We start from the raw sequence: 20,399 nt of genomic DNA on the forward strand, positions 1-20,399 counted from the left end.
TGATGAGGAGGAAGTGGTGGAGGAGGACGTGCTGGAGGTATCATAGAATCACAATTGTTAGAGGAGACCTTCACATTTGTCCGGTCTAGTCATCACTGTACTACCAATGTCACCCAATAAACCATGTTCCTAAGCACCAGCTCCAACCTGTCCTTGAACACCCTGCTCCTCTGGGGCGTCCTCCACAGGTCGCAGCCTCCTCTAGGGCAGATCCACCTGCTCCACCGGGGGCTCCTCCAGCCACAGGGGGGCTGCAGCGTGGAGATCTGCTCCACGGGGGACCCATGGGCTGCAGGGGGACAGCCTGCTCCACCAGGGGCCTCTCCCTGCACAGGCCGCAGGGGAACTGCTGCTGTGAGCCTGGAGCACCTCCTGCCTCCTGCTGCACGGACCTTGGGGGCTGCACAGAGCTTTCTCACTCCTCCCTGAGCCAGACGCTGCTGGGCAGCAGCTTTTGTTCCCTTTCTTAGATGGGCTCTCCCCCAGGCGCAAACATCATCCTTTTGCTCTGCGTTCTGGGCAGCAGCGGGTGGGTCCCTCTTGGAAGGAGCCTCCTGGAAGCGGCCCTGAGCTCCCATGGGGCAGCTGCTGCATTCTCCTCACAGAGGACACCCCTGCAGCCCCCCGCTCCCACAGCCTGGCCACGCAAACCCAAGCCAAGACACCGAGCGAGCCTCCCTGATTGCCAGCCAGCAGCTGGCTCAGCCTGGGACCCCAGGCCAGTGCCCACAAGACTCTCCTGGGCCTTGAAAAGCAAGCCTTGTGGGGACGGAGCACCCACAAAGAACGGACTCACACAACAGGACTCCTTGCCAACACTGCCTCACAGACACCTGGGCCTTGAGCGGGTAGCTCACCTTGAGCGAGCTCATTTCCTTCCCAGTAGCTGAAATGTGCCCTTTCGGGGGCATTTGGGGGCTACAGCGTGCTGCTGAGAGGGTTGTTGGAGCTCCTGCAGGGCAGTGCTTCCACTAAGGCAAGGCCTTTTCTGCATCTTCTACTGCCCTGCAAGCGAGGATGCTTGGGGCACACAAGAAGCTGGCAGGGGACACAGCTGCAGGGATTGCAGGGATTCCTAAAGTCATAGCCAAATACAAGAAAGACAGGAGGACGTGATGCTTCCGAGAGAAAGGAGCTCGCTTTGGGGTCCAAATCCATCCCTTTTTCAGGAAAGCAAGAGATGCTGTGCATTTCTCTCGTCCCCCTGAGACAGCCACTGGGTGACGATGGTGCCAAGTGTCTGGAAAGAGACCTTGCTTTCTCAGGCCCAGGTGTCCAGCTGCACACCAAGGCCGTCCCTGGCTTCCAGGCGCAGTTGCCAGGCCCAAGGCCGAGCTCCCCTGCGAACCCCCAGCCCAGCAGACCTTGCTCCTGGCATTGTGGAGCAGCCATTTCACGGCAGCCTTTTCTCCTGGCAGTCAGCTTAGCGCCGAAAGCTCTGTCACCGGGACACCCGAGAGCCGTGGCAGCTCAGCAGAGAGTCACTGTCAGCCTTGGAGCTCACAAAGGTGGGTGGCCGCAAGTGCCCTGAGCGTCCAGCTCGCAATGAGGACTGCTGTGGCACTCAAATTGTCACCTGTTTGCTGCGATGCTGGGATACCTGCTCTGGTAGCCTGGCATCAGAGGCCAGGGAAGCCAAGCAGCTGGGATCCTTCTCTGAGGCAGGGGACACTGAGAGTGGAAATGGAAATGGGGCACAAGCCCTCCGCCTCTCAAAGGAACCCCTCAGATGTTTAGGTATAGTAAACTTATGTATATCTGTGTGACTCTAGACCACAACATGTTAGTGTTCTGGTTTGTCCACTGCTTTGTTGTGGGGGCTTTGAGTTGGCCTCTACTCTTTAGGTGAATGCTGACTTCATATCTATGGTGCACTTTATTCTTAAAATGGGAAGTTTCTACCAATTTCCTGTCCAAAGTTCCTCATAAGCCAACTGCAATCATCATTTCAGATGTATCTCCCAACTTACACATTTCCTAATTCTCCTTGATATTTACTCAAGAAATGCATTTTCACAGAGACATCATATTTTTCTCTCAACTGGCATCTGGCTGAGCAGAATGATGTCCTTTAATTCCCTTCCACACAATAGGCAACTTGTTCCTTCTGTCTTCTGAACACTTCCTCCTAAGTTCAATGTGAATACAAGTGGCAGAATTTTGCCTCATGTCTTATATGTGTGGCAGGGCTGCCCTGTCAGGTGTATTTATACTGGAGAAAAAAAAAAAAAAAAAAAAGAATAGCCATACATACCATATAACCACTTAACTTTTTCAGTTCTTCTGTTAACAGTGCATGAACATGGGGTTTTGTTGTTTTATTGTTTGTTTTAAACTCCTGACTGCCATATAGCAAACATGACAAAAAAAAAAAAAAAAAACAAAAAAAAAAAAACACCCTTTGTTGAGAATCTCTAAGCATGGCTCTACTTTGTATTATCAAATGTCACTTCACCTGAACCATTTCAATCACAAGGGATATCCTTCTGTCAGGCTCGGTAGTACTTCCCAACTTTACGTCACCTGGAAATCTCAAAGCTCATATGTAATTTTTAGTCTTCGGCCACCATATCCGTACTGAACATACCTAAATTTGAAGTCATCTCTGCTCTGAATAGGAGGTTGGGTTTTCAGAGCTCCCTTCCAGCCTACATTTCTCCATGAGTCTTTGCCTCCTTAGCAGCTGCAGTTTCAGAACTGTCTCTGAGAATCACTACAGGTAACCTCTCCTTTGCCGGTAATTCCCTCTTCGAACAGTGTGAACAATTGCAAACTCCCTTGATTCACTTGCAGCCCCAAAGCCCAAATCCATAGATAAGGTATCAGAAGCTCACAGAAAGTGAAATAGATGTAGTTCATCCCCTGTGTAGGGGAACACTGGTCCTACAAAGGCAAGCTACTAAATTCTCTGGAAACAAATTAGCTTTAATAAATTATCTTGTAAATTCCACATTACCCGCTACTTCCCTAGTCTTATCTCTTCTTGCTACAAAACTTTGCCCAGCGTTGATGTCAAACTAACAGGCCTGCACTTGTCTGGATCACTCTTTACATTCTCCTGGACAGAAGTATATTTGTTACTCTCCCATTCTGGGGACTATCCCTCTATCCCTGATTTGCACAGTTGTGATGTATTTTTCCTACTTGAGTTGTTGTTCTGTGTGCCAATGCTGTTAATAGGCTAGGTAGATATCAGCTTGTCATTTTTCACTTGAATCACTGTAGATTTTTATTTCACCTCAGATGATGTTGTGCCTAGTGCCCTACCCTCATTTGCAATGGGAATCCTGTCACTGCCCTTAATATCACATTGTTGTTGCTGTTAGATGCAGGAAATAAGATTTGCAGCATTTGAGACATCATTAACTTTTGATCTATTTTTGCCTCGAGTATGCAACTGTCCTAATTTGTTCTCTTTGTTCCCCCTGGGTTCTGTGGCTTAAGTATCATTTACTATTATTGTTTAATTTCCTATGTGAAGGAGGTTTTGGGTCATTCGTACTTTATTTTTGCAGTTTTTAACCTCTGAAATGTACCTTTTCTCATTGCTTTTTTCCCATCTGAATTTTGAATTTTAACTCTGCCTTCTCTGCACTCCAGTCCCAGAGATGCTTAGTCAGACTCAATGATTCATTTCCTTAGATTTCAAAGTTTGCATTTGTAAGCCTCAAAAATTTCATTCTAAGCCTGGTTTTGTTTTATGTTTTGTTTTATCAGTTTTATGGTATGATAAGCTTTTGCTTCCACTGAAGGGTAGAAGTCATTATGAATAGTGCCAACAAAACAGAAACATAACAATGAAAATGATATTTGAATTCAGAATAGGTATTTAAAAAGTTCACCTTCTCCAGCACAAATGGGGAAAGTAAAATAAATAAATAAATAAATAGAGCAGTCCTAAATCATCAAAACTGGCCAAAGAATTAGAAGAAGCACTATTTTTCCAAGGCTGCAATGTTTTCCATTCATCTCACTGGGCCAGCAGAGCACTAGAGAGCTGGATGCACTGAACTCCTGGCTCATACCCTAAATGACCTGCAGGAAGATCTTCTTATCTCTGTCCCCCCGTTTCTCCTTTCAATCTCTGTTTTGTCTGTTTGTATCACTAGCTATCAAAGCGCTACTGAGATATGCACGTGCAGCACCCAGCACAACCTTGTTTCAGGCTCCAGTGGGACCTTTAGGCATTACCATCCTATAAACAAGTAACAGTGATAGTGAGCGTAATTACAGTCGTCAAACTATTCCAGCTCCACTTCATTAGCCATGCCCTGAGCTAAATAACATTTTAATCAGTCTGATATGTCACCTGTGGCTTTCTTCACTGTCACTTGCAATCCAGCAAACTCCTTCCTTCATGTTTCTAGATTAGACAGAGGGTTCTTAACTGCAGACATCCACTTCCCTGTTCAGGAAGCAGTGAGACCTTTCATCTTCACCCAGAATTAAGATGATATCCAAGCATCATGAGACACAGCGCGTGTGTCTCCTAGGCCCATCCCATAAGAGCAGGACATTTACCTCACATGAGAAGAAGACTTAATGCAGAGGCAAAGCAAGATACTCGGTGTCAAAGCCATGTCTGGATGATCATTAAAGACAGATCAAAATTACCCAGTACAGGAGGAAAATCTATCATTTGAAGAAGATTATGGTCTCTGATTATTAGTTTCAAAATTAGTTTTTTTCTTTGGATTTCCTCTGAACTTAAACTTAGTTTGGAATGCCTTTGGTTTTGAATAGTTCTGAAATTGTATTACTTCTCCTAAGTAAGTTGATAGTCTGTTCTATTTACGTGAAATTCAAATAATATTGTGAAGGATCTGCCATCACTTTTACTGTGTGCCAGGCCGAGAGCCTTCCTGTACTTAAAGGCAACCTATAGGAAAGCTGGGGAGGGGGTCTTTATCAGGGCCTGGAGTGACAGGACATGGACTAATAGCTTTACACTGAAAAGTTAGATTTCTAATATATGTTAGGAAGAAATTCTTTACTGATAGTACTTCACATCCAGCCACTCCAGCCCCTGGCATGTTCCCTGCAGCCCCTCCAAGCCTGGCACAGGCCCTACAGCTGGCTCCAGGGACGACCCCGTTGCTGTCTCAGGCACCAATACACACAAGGGGAAGGAATGCATGCAGAAGTCATCTCGTTTCGGAAGGGCAGAAAGTCCTCCCAAGAAGGGGAAGGAGCAAGAGGAAGGCGAGGCAGCCTACCCCAAGGTAGGGCCATCCCAGGGCACAGGAGGCTGTTGGAAAGGAGAGCAGAGAGAAAAGCAGCAGGAAGCAGGTGATCCCCATCCCTGGGCGAGCTGCGAGCCATGGGACAAGATTGCAGCTGTCCTCCAGGCGAGCACATTGTCAGCTGGCTGCTGCGCTGCTGGGATAGCAGCTGCGGGAGCCTGGCAGCAGAGGGCAGGGAAGCCAAGCAGCTGGGATCCTTCTCTGGGGAAGGGGGCACTGAGAAAGCGCTTGCAAACAGGGCACAAGCCCTCAGCCTCTGGAGGCGGCGCCTGTCAGGCGTGAAGGAAAGGGATCCCTTCTGGGAAGATGCTGTGGGCTTGCTGAGGCTCGAAGAACAGACGGTGCTGGCTGCTACCAGCGTGCTGCAGCAGCGGCAAGACAGAGCCGTGGTGGTTTTCCTCAGCTGGGCAGCTGAGCTCCAGCACAAGCGCTCTCTCCCTGCCCCTCCTCCAACGCCAAGGGGAGAAAAGAGGCTGGCAAGGGCTCAAGGGCTGCCAGAAGGACAGGGAGATCACTCCACAAGGAGCGTCACGGGCAAAGCAGGCTCAGCACAGCCTGTTCCAGTCCAGCCCGGGGCCTGCTCCTGCGGGGGCTCTCCACAGGCCGCGGCCTCCTCCAGGCCACAGCCACCTGCTCCACCGGGGGCTCCTCCACCCGCAGGGGGGCTGCAGCGTGGAGATCTGCTCCACGGGGGACCCATGGGCTGCAGGGGGACAGCCTGCTCCACCAGGGGCACAGCCTGCTCCACCAGGGGCCTCTCCCTGCACAGGCCGCAGGGGAACTGCTGCTGTGAGCCTGGAGCACCTCCTGCCTCCTGCTGCACGGACCCTGGGGGCTGCACAGAGCTTTCTCACTCCTCCCTGAGCCAGACGCTGCTGGGCAGCAGCTTTTGTTCCCTTTCTTAGATGCAAGATCTTCTTAAATTCAGTCCAGCCAAGTAGGAAAAGTAAATGTGGACAGCTGTATCTTGGCAAAGAAGATAGTAGGGAGCAAGGAGGTTCAGCAGTCAAGATGGAAGGTGATGCCATGAGGCTTACAGGCTAGTAATGTTCTAGTGAAACCCAGCCTTCCTAAAGAAACCTGCCTGACTACTTGATGTGAGTAACAGACTCTGTTCAGCTCTTTCCTAACATAGAAACGGTGCTGACTGCTTCTTCAGAGTAACAGAAGTTCGTGATACTACTGAAATAGTTGTGGTTCAGATGTAGATCTGATTTCTCCTAAGCACACTGAATTCACAACTGTTGATCCTCCAGAGGAGGCTTTGCAATTGAACACCTGGAGAATAGGTAAATTTCCCGCTGTTGTTCTCCTCTCCTCTTGTTTTGTTTTGTTTTGTTTTGTTCCTAGTAGCATAGGCTTAAGACTCTGAAGAAACAGGCTGCTTTTTTTCATTTCCAGCACTGGCTGTTCCTCCTGAGCCCCGCCTTCTATTTTTGCAGTCATAGGATATGTGAATGTAAATTCGTGGAGAGAGGTAGAAAACTCTTTCAACTGGTGTTTTTTCGGCTATGTGGGGAGAAGAAATAGAGTGGCTTTGAATATTCTGGCTCTTATTCAGAGCAGCATGTGGAGGGAGACAGATGCGTTTGCTTTTTTAGTGCAATGGCTTCAGAAGCAAGAGGGGAAAAAGCACTTTCTCTGGGAGCTGAAGAAGGTGTCCTAATCACCGGAGAGGTTTCTAAATGGCATATCTTTGCGAGCGTTCCTGTAGTCCGGAGGTTTTTGTTTGTTTGTTTGACGTTGGAAGGTTTTACTCTTAATATTCACGTCCTTCAGCAGAAGTGAGAAATGTGATTTTATTTTGTGCAGTGTCGTGGACCCTCCGAAATCTCCTGGGAACGATGAATACCTCGCCCAGTACCAATGTGATGACGGTGGAGACAAGGAGAAAGCAAGAAGATCAAAAGAACGTGACCTCATTTCAAAAGAAACCGTTTTGTCCGGCAAAGAGTCTTGTGAGCCTGGTGAGAAATTGCGGCATACTTCCTCTCTCGAGTCTGACACTGAATGTAGCTCTAAAAACCTTTCCTCCTCAGCTGTTACAGAGAGATGCCAAGATACAAAGGACAAGACTAAAACCACTGAGAAAGAGCATTACCAAAGCAAGAGGGAACATGCTCCTAGTGAAGAGAAGGAGAGTCAAAAAGCAGGTCCTTCCAGCAAGAGAAGGATAAAGTTGAATACAAAGAATACAAACTTGAGCTCCTGATTGGCTTCATGCTGAACTCTGTGCTGTTCTTGTCCTAATCTTGGTCTCTCCATAGATAATGTGGTTTAAATCCAAATAGAATCGTGCGATGAGGAAGATCTCACTGCAACAAATTCAACATCTAAAATCAAAGTTGACATTTTCCGTGATTTTCTTCCTGAGCAGAAGTGTGCGGTACTCCTTTTATATTAACGTAGAGATTATTTCAAACAGTCTTGAAGTGCTTGATGACTTAACAGTCTGCAGATTTATTATCAAATCAAAAAAACCCCGACTTGGTAGACTATTTTTTTCCCAGTTTTGAATGACCACTAGGAAGAAGGTTATTCCGGCATCAAGAAAGTCATGTGGAATGTAACAAAATTTACTGAACCAGTAAGTAAAACTTATATTTTTCTATTTGTTCCATTGTTTCAACTCTTCTGACCCTTCTGGACGGCATAGATAACAGAGGGGAGATCGTGGTAATCGGAGCTACTAACAGACTGGATTCTATAGATCCTGCTTTACGAAGACCAGGACGCTTTGGCAGACACTTCCTCTTCAACTTGCCAAATAAAGAGGTGAGAACTTAAATTCAACGTTAGTGCTACCATGGCAAAGTCCAACTTTATAGGAAAAAAAAAAAATATTGACAACTTGAACAAAAGAGTGATACGTGGAGACACTGCGTTGTTCCATGGAGGACAAATCTGGTACTGGATATATATGGTCAGGATGATACCACCAAGTAGTTAGTTCTATAATCAAACCTTTCATTCCCAAAGTTGTACCTGTTTGCTTTATTATTTAGTCCACTTGGGTGTTTTCATCATGAAGTTGTGTTTTTGGTCTCAATCCTTCACTTATGAATGAATAGGGGACGTGTTTGCATTTGATTGTGCCCCTGCTCGGTGGTAGTAGTTTGAGTCATAATTCTTTTCTTCTTTATAGTAATTGTAGCAATTGGAAGCATTGTGCCAGAAGTGCTTTCTGTGAATTTACTGACTGGAAAGCAAATGTGATGAAGTAATGAGACTGTCCCAATGAAAGCTTGCTAAGTTTTAGAGAAGTTTTTTGGACAGCAAAGAAATGTTTCTGGATAAATTTTTCATTACAGTATTTTCCTCTGGGTCCTTAGGTCTCGTAGTTTGGAAACTTGTTATTGAAGCTATAAATGCCTTTTCTTTCACTGTAGGTTCCTAGAAAAAGTTCAGTATAACAAATAAGAAATATTCAATTTCCTGGTTGACAATGCAGAGTGTATATTAAATAACTGTAAAATACTTGAAAGTTGAGCAAGTAAGAAAAGTGTATTAGTAGATGAGGGGTTTTGAGGGAGGACTGTTTTGTTTTTTGTTGTTTGTTTGTTTGCCTTTTGGTTTGTTTGTTTCTTGTTGGTATTTTTAAGGAAAACTTGGGACAAACTAAAATGCAATGATTTTGCTTCCAGGCTAGAAAAGAAATTGTCAAGATTCATACTCGTGACTGGACCCCTCAGCCACCGGACATGTTGCTTGATGAACTAGCTGAGAAATGCATTGGTAAGACTGAAACAGAAACGGATTCTTGCTTGTGACCAAGTTGTAAAGAACCTTAGCTTGTACCAGGCAGTACCCATGCTCTTGTGCCTTGTTGCACAACTAGTCAACGAGGCAGCTGGCACGCCTTCATAGCAATCTGTGTGAGATCCTTTCATCTATTTACTCTTTGTTGTCGTTCCTCTTGTTGTCTGAGAACATTAAGTGGTTCTGGGGCATCTTCCTCAAGAGTATAGTTTTTGATGAGGAGTCTGCTTCAGCTGCATAAGTGCAGGATATCAGGCAGTGAGCAACATGAAACATCCTTGCAGAGCGGTAGCACTTTGAATTCCCTGTTATGCTGTTTGGTTTTGGCATTACAAATTCTTTAAATGTTGCATGTTGTAAACCTGGGCCTTGACTGATGTAACGTTTGATTTTTGTTTGTTAGGAGACTGTGGTGCAGATATCAAATCCCTCTGTACTGAAGCTGCGCTGTGCTCTCTACGCCAATGCTATCCTCAGATTTATGCAAGTAGGGAGAAGTTGCTACTAGACGTTAATTCTATTAAAATAAAAGCAAAGGACTTTTTCATGGCTATGAAGAAGGTTGTTCCAGCTTCAAACCGGATCAAGGCTTCACCCGTACAAGCACTATCACCCATTTTCAAGCCACTTTTTCAAAGATCAGTAGAGAATATTTTACAAGTTGTGCAGAAGATCTTCCCGCATGCACAGCTTGCACTAAAGGAGGACCGACAGCAAGGTATAACCACAGCATCCACTTCTTTATAATTCTGCTAAAGCAAAAACTTGTGGTTTGTGCAATCAACTTATAGCTTTCAGACATAATGGTGGTAGAATTTTATTATTTGCATGTGCATGTCTTTTTTTTGGGCAAGTCTGGAATACAACACATAGGTTTTATTGTGGATTCGAAACTGAAATGCCAAATGGAAGCTCTGAATGACTCAATACACAGTAAAGGACGATGCGTTCTCTACTGAAGCATCCTGCTTCTGACGGCAGCTAAGATAATTAGCATTTGTAGAGGTTGACTTGAGGTTTGAAGTATAAGGCACCTATTTTTCTTTAAAAAATCAAAACTCAGATCTTTGGAGGGGAAGCATTTCTAGGTCAATGTTTCTAATTCCTTTCTGAAGAATGTCAGGACCAGGATACAAGTATAACTGGTCTAAGCTAAATATTGTTTTAGCTATCATCCTTTTTAACCAGTCTCCTAATTTAAACGTTTGTGGATCGTACTATACACGTGCACATGAGATCAATTAGCATTGATATTTACTAGATGAATGGAATTCTGTGGCCATCACATCCTTTATCCCCATGCTTTCATTGTGGGAACCTCCTCCAGAAAGAAATGGTCTTGTTTGTTTGTTTGTTTGTTTTTTTAGCTATTTAGCAACTGCAGAAATTGTTCGTAATCTCCTTTATTCTAAGGGGGAGAAAAAAATCACCAAGAGTAGCGTACCTTATACATACACATCAGTGGTACTTAGTAGAGCTTTGTAGGGCCTTGTGCCATCTCCTTAGATCTGTGGTGGGCTGAACTCTAGGAAATAGCTTTCAGTGTGTGCTCTCAAATGAAGAAAGGGTTTTGGCACTGATTTAGAAGCTGTATTAATGGAAGAGAAAGAGACAAAGGCTATTCAGGAAAGTTAACAAACCTCTTTTGCCTTTCAGAGCATTTCAATCCTATTTTACAAGATGATAAGTTTGACAGTGATGACGATGCATCCTTGGTTTCTGGAGATGAATTAAAAGATGGAATGCCTAACGGACCAGAGAAAAAATGCCTCTGTTTCAACAGGTAAAGAAAGATAGATCCCTGTTATGTTTAAATTCTCAGGTCTGCTGAGTCTTTGTAAACAGTTCCAGCTGTTAAAAGTGCGAGGGGTGGTAGACGAAGGGGCAACATCAAGTTTGTGTGTTGAAGGGGTGCTTGGTATTCACAAGAAGAAAGGGTGGAGGGACTAAAGTTGTAATGAAGTTGCTCTGAATGACCAAATTGAAAAGCCCAGGCTTCTCTTCGTAAGCCAAAGTGATCCGTAGACTACCAGAACACGTTGACTTAATCCATGGCATTCTTTGAAAGACTCAAGACCACATAAATGTGCTGTCTGTCCTTTTAGCTAAAAATAGCCCAACTTTATGGGTTTGTGTTGCCACCTTTTGCCCTTCTGTTTTCCAGGATTGTTAAACCAGTAGTGAATTATGTAGCAGAAAGAAAACTGAGAAATGGCTTGTTAAAACACCTTGAGAAAAATGTGAATGGTGTCTTTATTTGTTAAGCCACCAAGTTGTGTTAATCTTGTGCTATTTTAGTATGGAAGTCATGCAAGCCCACAGTTGGAAAGTTAGATCATGTTGTCACAGCTGGATCAGTTATTTTTCTCAGTTTCTATTGCTGTGCTGTCCAGAAGATTTTCTGTCCTCTAGAGCAAGGCTAAGTCTCTAGCATCTTTGATTTAAGCCAGCAGAGGTACAGCCTGATTGTAGTGGGGAAACAAATGGTCCTCACCAATTTATTTTTAAATAAAAATAAATTTATAATAAAGTATATAATAAATATATAATAAATAATAAATTTATAATAAAGTAAAGCAAGATTGCAGGGATATTAATTTGCAGTCTTGGTTTAGTAAAGAATAGGAAACACAAGGGAAGAAGGTGAAACAATTGGAATGAGTGAATAACTTAACTGGAAATCTTACATGTATTTAATGTACCGCTGCCATTTGGATTATTTGGGGAGGGAAAAGAAAGTCTATAGGAAAATTACTTGGAACATCTGTGTGTCTATTCAGCACCTCATTTATAAGCTTGTTTTCTTAACTCTTGTTCTAGGAGTGCTTTCTGCGAACCAACATCATGCCAGCCCCGTCTGCTAATAGTAGGAAAAGAAGGGTACGGCCAGGTTTCTTACGTGGCACCCGTGGTGTTGCACGCTTTGGAGAAGTTTCCCATTCACACCCTGGACCTTTGTGTTCTGCTTACAAACGTTGCATCGCCAGAAGAAATCTGCGGACAGGTACCTTTTTTTCTTTTTCTTCTCATCGGATTCACTGACTGTATGTAAAGGATCAATCGAGTTGCAAGTAAGGTGAGCAAAATTCATTGGTAATGGAGGTGGCCTTGTTTTAATGTGCTGGGATGTTTGCTTCTGTCTGAAAATCCCCTTTTCATTTAGACAGCACCACAAACAATCTGGATGTTGTACATGTCCACATTTTCCATACCCAATTTTACAGTGAGGCTGTTGCTAGCAGCTCAGGAAGCTGGGCGGTGTTGCTAATAAACATCTCTTTGTGGAAAGAAATGCTGCTCATGTCACTGGGATCCAGAAAGTAGTTCTCATTGCCTCCTAAGACTGTGTGCTCCCGGTAGATGGCTCTGTATCAGACTGCATGTCGGCTACTTTTTGTAGGCTTCTTCTAAATTATATTAGTAAGGCAACCAAGGTTTGGGGCTTCTGTTTATTTTGTTTTCGCACGGACATACACAACTTGTGCTGTTGCAGTATGTGCACTAAAAGCATTAACATTCAGAAAACACTTCATTTGCACGGTGATGTGGTTTTAACTAGAAAAAATGAACAGATTTGGTGCTTTTACTTTTAGGCAGGAAATCCATTTTCTTGTTTGGCGTCACTACCTTAAAATACTTTTACCTTTAGTGGAAACGTTTGAGAGCCATACAAGTAAGGACAGACATGTTACACGACTGAATACTGATGTGTCCCTTAAGCGGGACATTTCCTTTCTTTGTTATGCGATGATTGTGGCTGTGGCCATATAGCTACGGTGTCTAGCCACTGCCTGAATATATCCTTCCCATCTTCTGACTAGAGTTCTCCGAATACTGATAATCTGAAAGGGTGCACAGAGAAATTCCTTATGTGAAAGGATGCTTGCCACTCTGTTCACATAGTTTCATTTCATGGGGCAGTCAGATGGCTATGTAGCTATGTATTAAGAGGTTCTTGTACGTGTTTTAGTTTTCTTACGCAAGCTTTCCTTTTCACTAGCTGATCCGAAATGCTCAGAAGACAACACCAAGCACAATTTATGTCCCAGATATCCATTTATGGTGGGACAACGCTGGACCTGCCTTGAAACTTACTTTTCTAACTCTACTACGTAACATTCCAGCATTTTTGCCAGTTTTGCTGCTTGCTCCGTCTGATGTACGTCACTAGATCTCCCAGAAGAGGTATTTGTCAATACCTTCCTTACTATTTCTTCAGTGTCTTGTAATTTATGAATGCTTTCAGCATCAAAATGCTGTGCTTTCTTAAATGCATGCTGTTATTACTCAGGCACCCTAACAAATCACTTAAAATTTGCTTAGATAAAAAAATACTGTGAAAGCATCTGCTTAAGTTTTTTTCTGAGTCAAGCAAGTGACTTTCACCCCCTTCTCACACATGCAAATAATAAATTAATACAATAATTCTGGTGGCTACAAAGTGGTTCAGTCAAGAATATGCAGTGCTTGAAATGACAAGAGGAGGTTTTTACTGAAGAGATTTCTTCTGACAGTCTGCCATTCCATGCTATGTTGGGTAAACTGCTAATAATGCAATTTAGTAGAGAATTGAAACACTTTGATTAAAAAAAAATAAGTAAATCAGTTTCTTTCTTCATATAGGCCAAAGCTTTCCAAGCTGGAAAGCTGAGTTCCAATTTCTGCTAAAGTAACTTTGGAATCGAATTCTAGTTGTAGTCCTAAATAAACTGTAGTAAAAGTAGGTGCAGAACTTCATTGACTTCTGAGAGTTTACATTAAGGGAAGGTGCCCAAAACAGGACCACGCTGTTGTCATTCTGATGATTTGGTCTCAGTCACTGGGGGAAGAGAACGGGTCTTACCTAGACGTGTTTATTATCAACTGCTTTGAAAGTGCTTGAGTTCCCACAGAAGTTTTTGTACAGGCTGTAAATTCCTTCTAAAATAAGTAGTGAAATTCCTCACCTACCTTTTAATACTAGAACTTGAAAATGGAGGAAGACGTAGAGGTACTAGCTACTTCAGACACCTTTTGGTAGAGAAATAAAAACTCAGCAAAAAGCCCTCACTTGTCTGCTGAAGCCTGTCTCTTCCCTCGATAGCCATAAAGGTTCTAAGTAAAGGCTGCAGCAAGACAAGTAAATACAAAGGAGGCGCTGTTGGATGTGGTGAAAGCCATTACTTTACCAGTGTAGCGTACAATCCCTTCAGCGAGCTTTAATTCTACAGGTGATTCTTAAAGGTGATATTTGAATTTGCCGTGCCAGCCTCTGAAAATGTAGCGTTTTAAGGCCAGGATGATAACTTTTTTCAGTTTGTGTTCTTCAGGTTATTCTTAATTTGAAAAGGTACTCGTCTTTTTGGAATAGAAGATGAGTTTTTTGTGGCTTTAAATCTGAAATGTCTTTCCTCCTTCTGCTTTAGATGCAAAAATTATTTAATAAGGAATTTGGAGAAGTGTGCAATATTGAGTTGCCTGGTAGGGCAGAGAGAGCAGCCTTTTTTTGAGGACCTAATTCTAAATGAAGTGGCTAAGCCTCCCGTAAAGAAAAGAGGTGAGGAGGATATGAGAAGTACATCTAAAACTTTCCTATCGAAGTTACTAGCTCTTTGGGCTTTGCTTTGGTGGTCATTTTCTGTCAGTAATTTGTCATATGCTTGTATTTGAGTACTGTAAATTGGCTAATTTTTCCTGATGAATTGAAGTTGATTGGACATTGGAAGTTGTGCCTGTAGCACCACCAGCTGAGCCTCAGAAGCCACAAGAGGAAGAAGTAGGGATGCTGGAGGAGGAAGAGGAGGATACCTTGCGTGACCTTAGAATTTTCTTGAGGGACGTTACTCACAGACTTGCCACTGACAGACGTTTCAGGGAATTTGCAAAGCCCGTTGACCCACAGAAGGTAAAGTAGTGCTGATCCGTGTGTGTCTGTAACTTCTCAGTGTTCGTACTTCTCAGCGTTTTGGGGAAGGTTCAACTTTGTTTTTAGGGCTGCACTGTAAGGATTTTGCAAGAAGCAGAGGCAGTGCTTTTACTTCTGCTGACTCTCAAATGTGTCTTATGGGATTATTCGCTGAAAGCCCTGGTTTCATTCTAAAAAGCCAGTCCAAATGCCAACACAGTTTGCTCGTGAAAAAGCTTTGACATGTAGGCGTGTCACAGCACTGCAAAGCACAGAGATCTTTCCTTATAATTACAAACAGTATTTACAGGACTACTTGAGTGAAGTCTGAAGCCCTTTCTTGGACTGTCAGTTCCTGTGGGAACAGGAATAGGAGCAGCAGTTTGTAAAACTAAGTTTTGAGATCCTGTTCTCTGTTTCATCTGGAACTCCTCAATAGGAATCAACCATAAGTGCAGTGTGTTTTCTTTTTCCTCCAATTGGCTGCTTAGATGCCTTTTTCTCCTTAATTTATGAGATAAGCCTAAACTAGGGGCGTATATTTCAAAGACAGATGTAACTTGAATATACCTGCGGATCAGCAAAGTCCTCTTGATGTGGGCCTCCACTGGCTTTTCTTCCCCTTTTCTCCTAGGTTCTTGAGCTGTGAAAAATCTAGACAGATACATATGTCCTCATCTGAACTGGTCATTAGTCTCCTCTTCTGGTCTGAGGGAAGAAATGAGCACCTCAGGGCCCAGTTATCTCATTCTAAAGTAGATGCCTGCAATAGGTACTTCACAGGTGCAATTCATGCACCTTTTCCTCAATGTCGACAACAAAGAGAATGCCGGATGGCTTGCTCAGCTTTCACTGTTGTGATTTTCTGAAGCAAAGTGAAATGAATCTCCCACCCTCAGTGTTTCTTCTCTACCATGCACGTGCTTCTGACCTCCCTACTTCTTGTTGTCCTCTCGTGGCCGCTCTAATGAAAAATGAAAAAGCCCTTCCATTTTTGAGAAGCAAACTGGTTAATTTCATCATCTTCTGATGCATCGCAAATGTTCAGAGTTTTTAGGAAGTCGTTTATTTAAAGTCTTCAGAATAATTTTGGTAGACAGTGTGCAAGGTTAAGAAAACCTCTGAATGCTTGTATTTGATCTGCAGGTACCTGACTATGCCACAAGGATTAAAGAGCCGATGGATCTTTCAACAGTTCTGACTCAAATTGACTCGCGCCAGTACCTCGCTGCCGGAGACTAGCTGAAGGACATCGATCTAATCTGTAACAATGCCTTAGAGTACTACCCGGATCAAAGATCTACAGGTGAGGATGTGCTTTTTAGCCCTAGTTTAAAAAATCTGTCAAACGTATAGATGGATAAATGCTGTGTGCGGACAATAGACTTCGGATGGATTAGATGATTTTGGACGTCCAGACTGTAAATATTTTATCATTTTGCTACTTGGGCATGGAATTGTGATATAAGTGTTCCCAAGGAACTAGTGCTTTTGTTTTAATTAACTTCGATGTTGTTATGCTGAAAATATTCACTGAGAGAACCTTTCGGAACCAACCTATGAAGAAAGCAATTTTCTTCTGTGATCAAAAGAGTTTCATTGGTTGGTAGACAACATTCAGTTAAAGTGTGTAAAATTTCAGATCGTCACAGCGCCTATGTTTTGCAAGACACTGCATATTCAATGGTGAGGAACGAAATGGATACAGAGTTTGGACGACTTTGTGAACAAATTAAAGAATCTCGTGAGAAAAGAGGTACGTGCTTTAACGCTAAGGATTTGAAGACTTGTCTCTGCATTTGTAACTGAAAATGCATGACGAAGATCTTTGGTATCTATTCTTTCTTGCAAGGTCGCACCTCTGCAGCGTGTGCTCCATGCGACAACTCCAAGTCACCACAGCAGAACCCTGCTACTGAAGACGAGAAACCAGATGAAGAGAGTAATGAAAATGAGGAGATGCCAGCGGCACCTGTAGATGCCAGTACACCCATTTCTAATGGCAAGTTGCATTTTATTCAGCTGCTCTTGTCATTCATACCTTCTCTGTTCTTGAGGCGCAACAGGTGTCTCTGATGCCTGGCTCTTTATGGCAGAGGTAGTTTGTTTTCAAATTGACTTCCAAATGGGAGAGAGAAATCCAGAGGTCATTCATTCAATATAGCGATGAATTAAAGTTCAAAGAAAGTTGGTTCATTTGATGTACTCTTACTGGAACTTCATTTTGTAAACAGAACGACCCCCCACTCAAGGATATGACAGCTTCCCTCCCGTACTAAAAATGATAGTACTCACCCTTGTAGGAGCAGCAATGTGAAGAAGGTCAAGGGCAGTAAGAAGGGTTCGAAGCTTTGATATAACAAGCCTTTCACTTTTTTTGACAGAGCTCCTAATAAGCATCTTTAGCAAGGTCTGGAGATGGGAGAAAAACTCAAACTAGATTTTAATTCTAGGATGTATAATGTCAAGCTTGACTGTTCCTCTGAACAGTCAATTGAATTTAAATTTTTTTAATTTAAATTAATTAGTTTATTTTTTTTTAATTTAAATTCAACTGAATTTAAAGTTTTGAATTTAAATTCCAATTGAATTTATTGAAAAAAATTCCAATTGAATTTAATGTTTTGTTGTTGTAGTTTTTCACGAAACACTAAGTTTATGTGAAAGGTTTTGCTGCAATATCTTTTTGCCAAGGATATTAAGCTTAAGTTATCCACAAGAAAACGGTGGGGAAAAGGAAGCTTTAGTTTTGAAAGTTTTTTTTTTTTTTTTTTTTTTTTTCTCTCCAGGTTTTTCTTGAGCACAGCAGCGTTTCAGTGTCTGCCTGCCATTAGTTGCCCCACTACCAAGTCAGGAGGGTCAATTAAACTTGCGTGAGGCAGAATTTCTTTATCTGAATCTACGTGGTTCACATAAATATATTCTTGTTTCCTTCTTTCCCTAGGATTATTCTTCTCCCAGTAATGAATGTTTCAACGGACACCGTTGAAGATCAATGAGCAAAAGCATCCTGCGGTGTTCAGTCTCCAGCTTTGAAGAAAGTATGGCGATACTGAGGGGAAATGTCAAGAGAAGACGCTTTTCAAGGTACTGTATTTCTATATGTTCAATCTCTGTTCGATTTGTAGATTGAAAAGCAAGAGAGAAAGCATGTGCAGTGAGTTGTGGCCTGATAAACCTCCGGCTAAAATCAGCAGAGGCCTATGAGCATGCTGATGGCGTACCAGTACCTTAAAACTAGAATCCCTCTTCTCAGTGAAAGTCTTCTGCTTTTCTAAAACAAACCTGTTTTTTTCCCCAACCCCTTTGAGGTGTTGTTGTGGTTTAACCCGGCCGGCAGCTAAACACCACACAGCCCTTCTGCAACCCTCCCACCTCCCTCTCTGGGATGGGGGAGAGAAACGGGACAGTGAAGCCCGCGAGTTGAGATAAAGACAGTTTATTAAGACAGGAAAATAATAATAATGATGATGATGATGATGATAGTACTGCTACTAGTAATGTGTACAAAACAAGTGATGTACAATGCAGTTGCTCACTACCCGCTGACCAGTGCCCAGTGTAACCCCTAGCAGCCCGGCTGCCCCGCCCTATCCATGGTGCAGCGTGTTGCCATAAGGCATAGAATTCTTTGGCCAGTTGGGGTCGGCCATCCTGAGTCTGTCCCCTCGCAGCTGTTGCTGTGCGCCGATTCTGATCGCCAATAGGACAGTGAGACACCGAAAGGTCCTTGGCTTGTTGTAAGTACTGCTCTGCAGCAATTGAAATATCGGGGTGGTATCAGCACTCTTCTAAACATCCTTTCACACATCCTCAGCCAAAACATAGCAACCTACCCGCTACTAGGAGGAGAACTAACGCTGTCCTAACTGAAACCAGGACATGTATCTTTTCCACTTGGGTGCTATTGCTCATAATTTTGAGAATTCAACATGAGCAAGCTAGGAAATGTGGGTACATACAGAACCGCGTGTATATGGCACACAACAGACTTGGGATGTGGATCCTGCGTGAGGCCTACAGGCTTCTCTTTGTATACCATGGAGCACTGGCTTGTAAACATGGTGAAATTTCCCATCCTTGATGGGTCTAATACAACAAGTCTTTTCTCCCTTCTCTGCCCTGTCCTCTTTCTTAATGTAGGCAGTTGAGAAAGCCAAAATTGGAACGAAAAAAAGAATATAACACAGGTAAGTGGCTGTAAGTCCCCGGGATACCTATTTACGCTGGTTACTGAAGAGGATGGCACTTGGTCACTCCATGGCTTTCATTTGGCCCCAAAGCCTTCTGTAGTCAGCTGAATTCACTCCTCAGTGACTTTTCTGTGAAGAGAGGTAGGTGCAAATAGGAGATTTTATGAATTCCTTGGGGAGGGAGCAGTGTGAATTGCAGCTTGGTAGGCACAAAGCAAACTGTTCTAATTGTGCAAAGTAAATCGATACTTGATAAGTTCAAACTTAGTTTTATAGTTGGCAAGCACAAAAGTAAACCTTAGCTGTGATCCTAGCAGCACAGTGGTGTAGCTCTTCCCTTCCCCTTGTCCTCTTAGCTCTTTTAATGACAGTGCAAGCAACCAACCTGTGCCAAAGGGTGCTGTATGGCAAACAATGGGCAGGCTTTTTTCTAAAAAGCACGAGTTTGAGTTATGTGGTGTTTGGGTGTTTCTCTTGAAACGATTCTTCCCTCCTTGAGCTGTTAGATCCTAATGCAGGAAATGGAAGTGCTGCATGCATAAACAGAGTAATCAAACATACACCTCTTAGGAAGAGGCTTGCAATGTCCTAGTGTTTGTTTTGAGCACTGTTAGATACAGTTTGACATGAATGGAGTGAAAACACCTTAGAGAAAGGTGTTGATTGTTCTCACTTTTCCAAGACAGAAATAAGTGGAGTAGATTTCCCTCCTGCATGGAACAAAAGTTGCACGTTTGTTTTTGTCTGACTAGCTTTCAGTCTCTTTAAAAATTTCCCTACAGGTCCCAGTTTTAAGTAGACAGTTTAAACGTGCAGAGCGATAAAGAAGTGGAATGCAGTGGTTGTGACACCAACTTCTGATCTGAAATGTAAAGAAAACTCAATCCACTTCAGGGTGCCTTTTTTGTTTGTCTGTTTCCATTTTACAAGAGCAACGGTGAAATAAGGAGAATCCCATCTTCACTGTTTCAAAATCCTTTGTTTCTGCGTTTCAGTCACCAGAACACTGAGGAGTAGAGCTGGTGCAAAAACTGTGAGACGAGTCCACGGAGAAAACAGGGACTTGGAGCTGCGCCGCAGCTGTAGAGTCGGACACAGGCGGTACTCGACTACTAACTCGTCCATTCTATTTGACAAACTTATGACAAAGTAAGTCATCTTTTCTTGCAGACCTCTTAGAATGATCTTTCTTAGCAAGCCTTTGCACTATGGCATGATGTTGGCCTCGACTTGCTCTTTAGTTTGACAGCAAAGAGGTATGGCTGCTCCTGGCATTTCCTTCCTGTTTACAGGGAGACACCGTTACCTGGCTAGATAAAC

The 20,399-nt window shown here is 43.2% G+C and overlaps 1 protein-coding gene and 1 long non-coding RNA gene across 2 annotated transcripts in view; both read left to right on the top strand.

Moving 5' to 3' along the window:
- LOC311428486 (uncharacterized protein) overlaps positions 1-10,198 on the top strand; it is a gene marked incomplete at both ends in the record, with an annotated part of 19,128 nt that extends 8,930 nt beyond the window's left edge. Inside the window, one exon of the mRNA XM_084539917.1 lies at positions 10,191-10,198. Coding sequence (XP_084396043.1) covers positions 10,191-10,198 — 8 coding nt within the window. The remainder of the gene's footprint in view (positions 1-10,190) is intronic.
- A 4,517-nt stretch (positions 10,199-14,715) lies between these two features.
- Positions 14,716-16,640, top strand: LOC311428495. Its single transcript, XR_014687741.1, has 3 exons — positions 14,716-14,886; positions 16,033-16,192; positions 16,529-16,640. It is a non-coding gene; the product is annotated as an uncharacterized lncRNA (long non-coding RNA).
- Positions 16,641-20,399: the final 3,759 nt, after the last annotated feature.

The sequence above is a fragment of the Aythya ferina genome, assembly GCF_964211825.1.
Source record: "Aythya ferina genome assembly, contig: HAP1_SCAFFOLD_86, whole genome shotgun sequence".
In the NCBI taxonomy this organism is placed as follows: domain Eukaryota; kingdom Metazoa; phylum Chordata; class Aves; order Anseriformes; family Anatidae; genus Aythya; species Aythya ferina.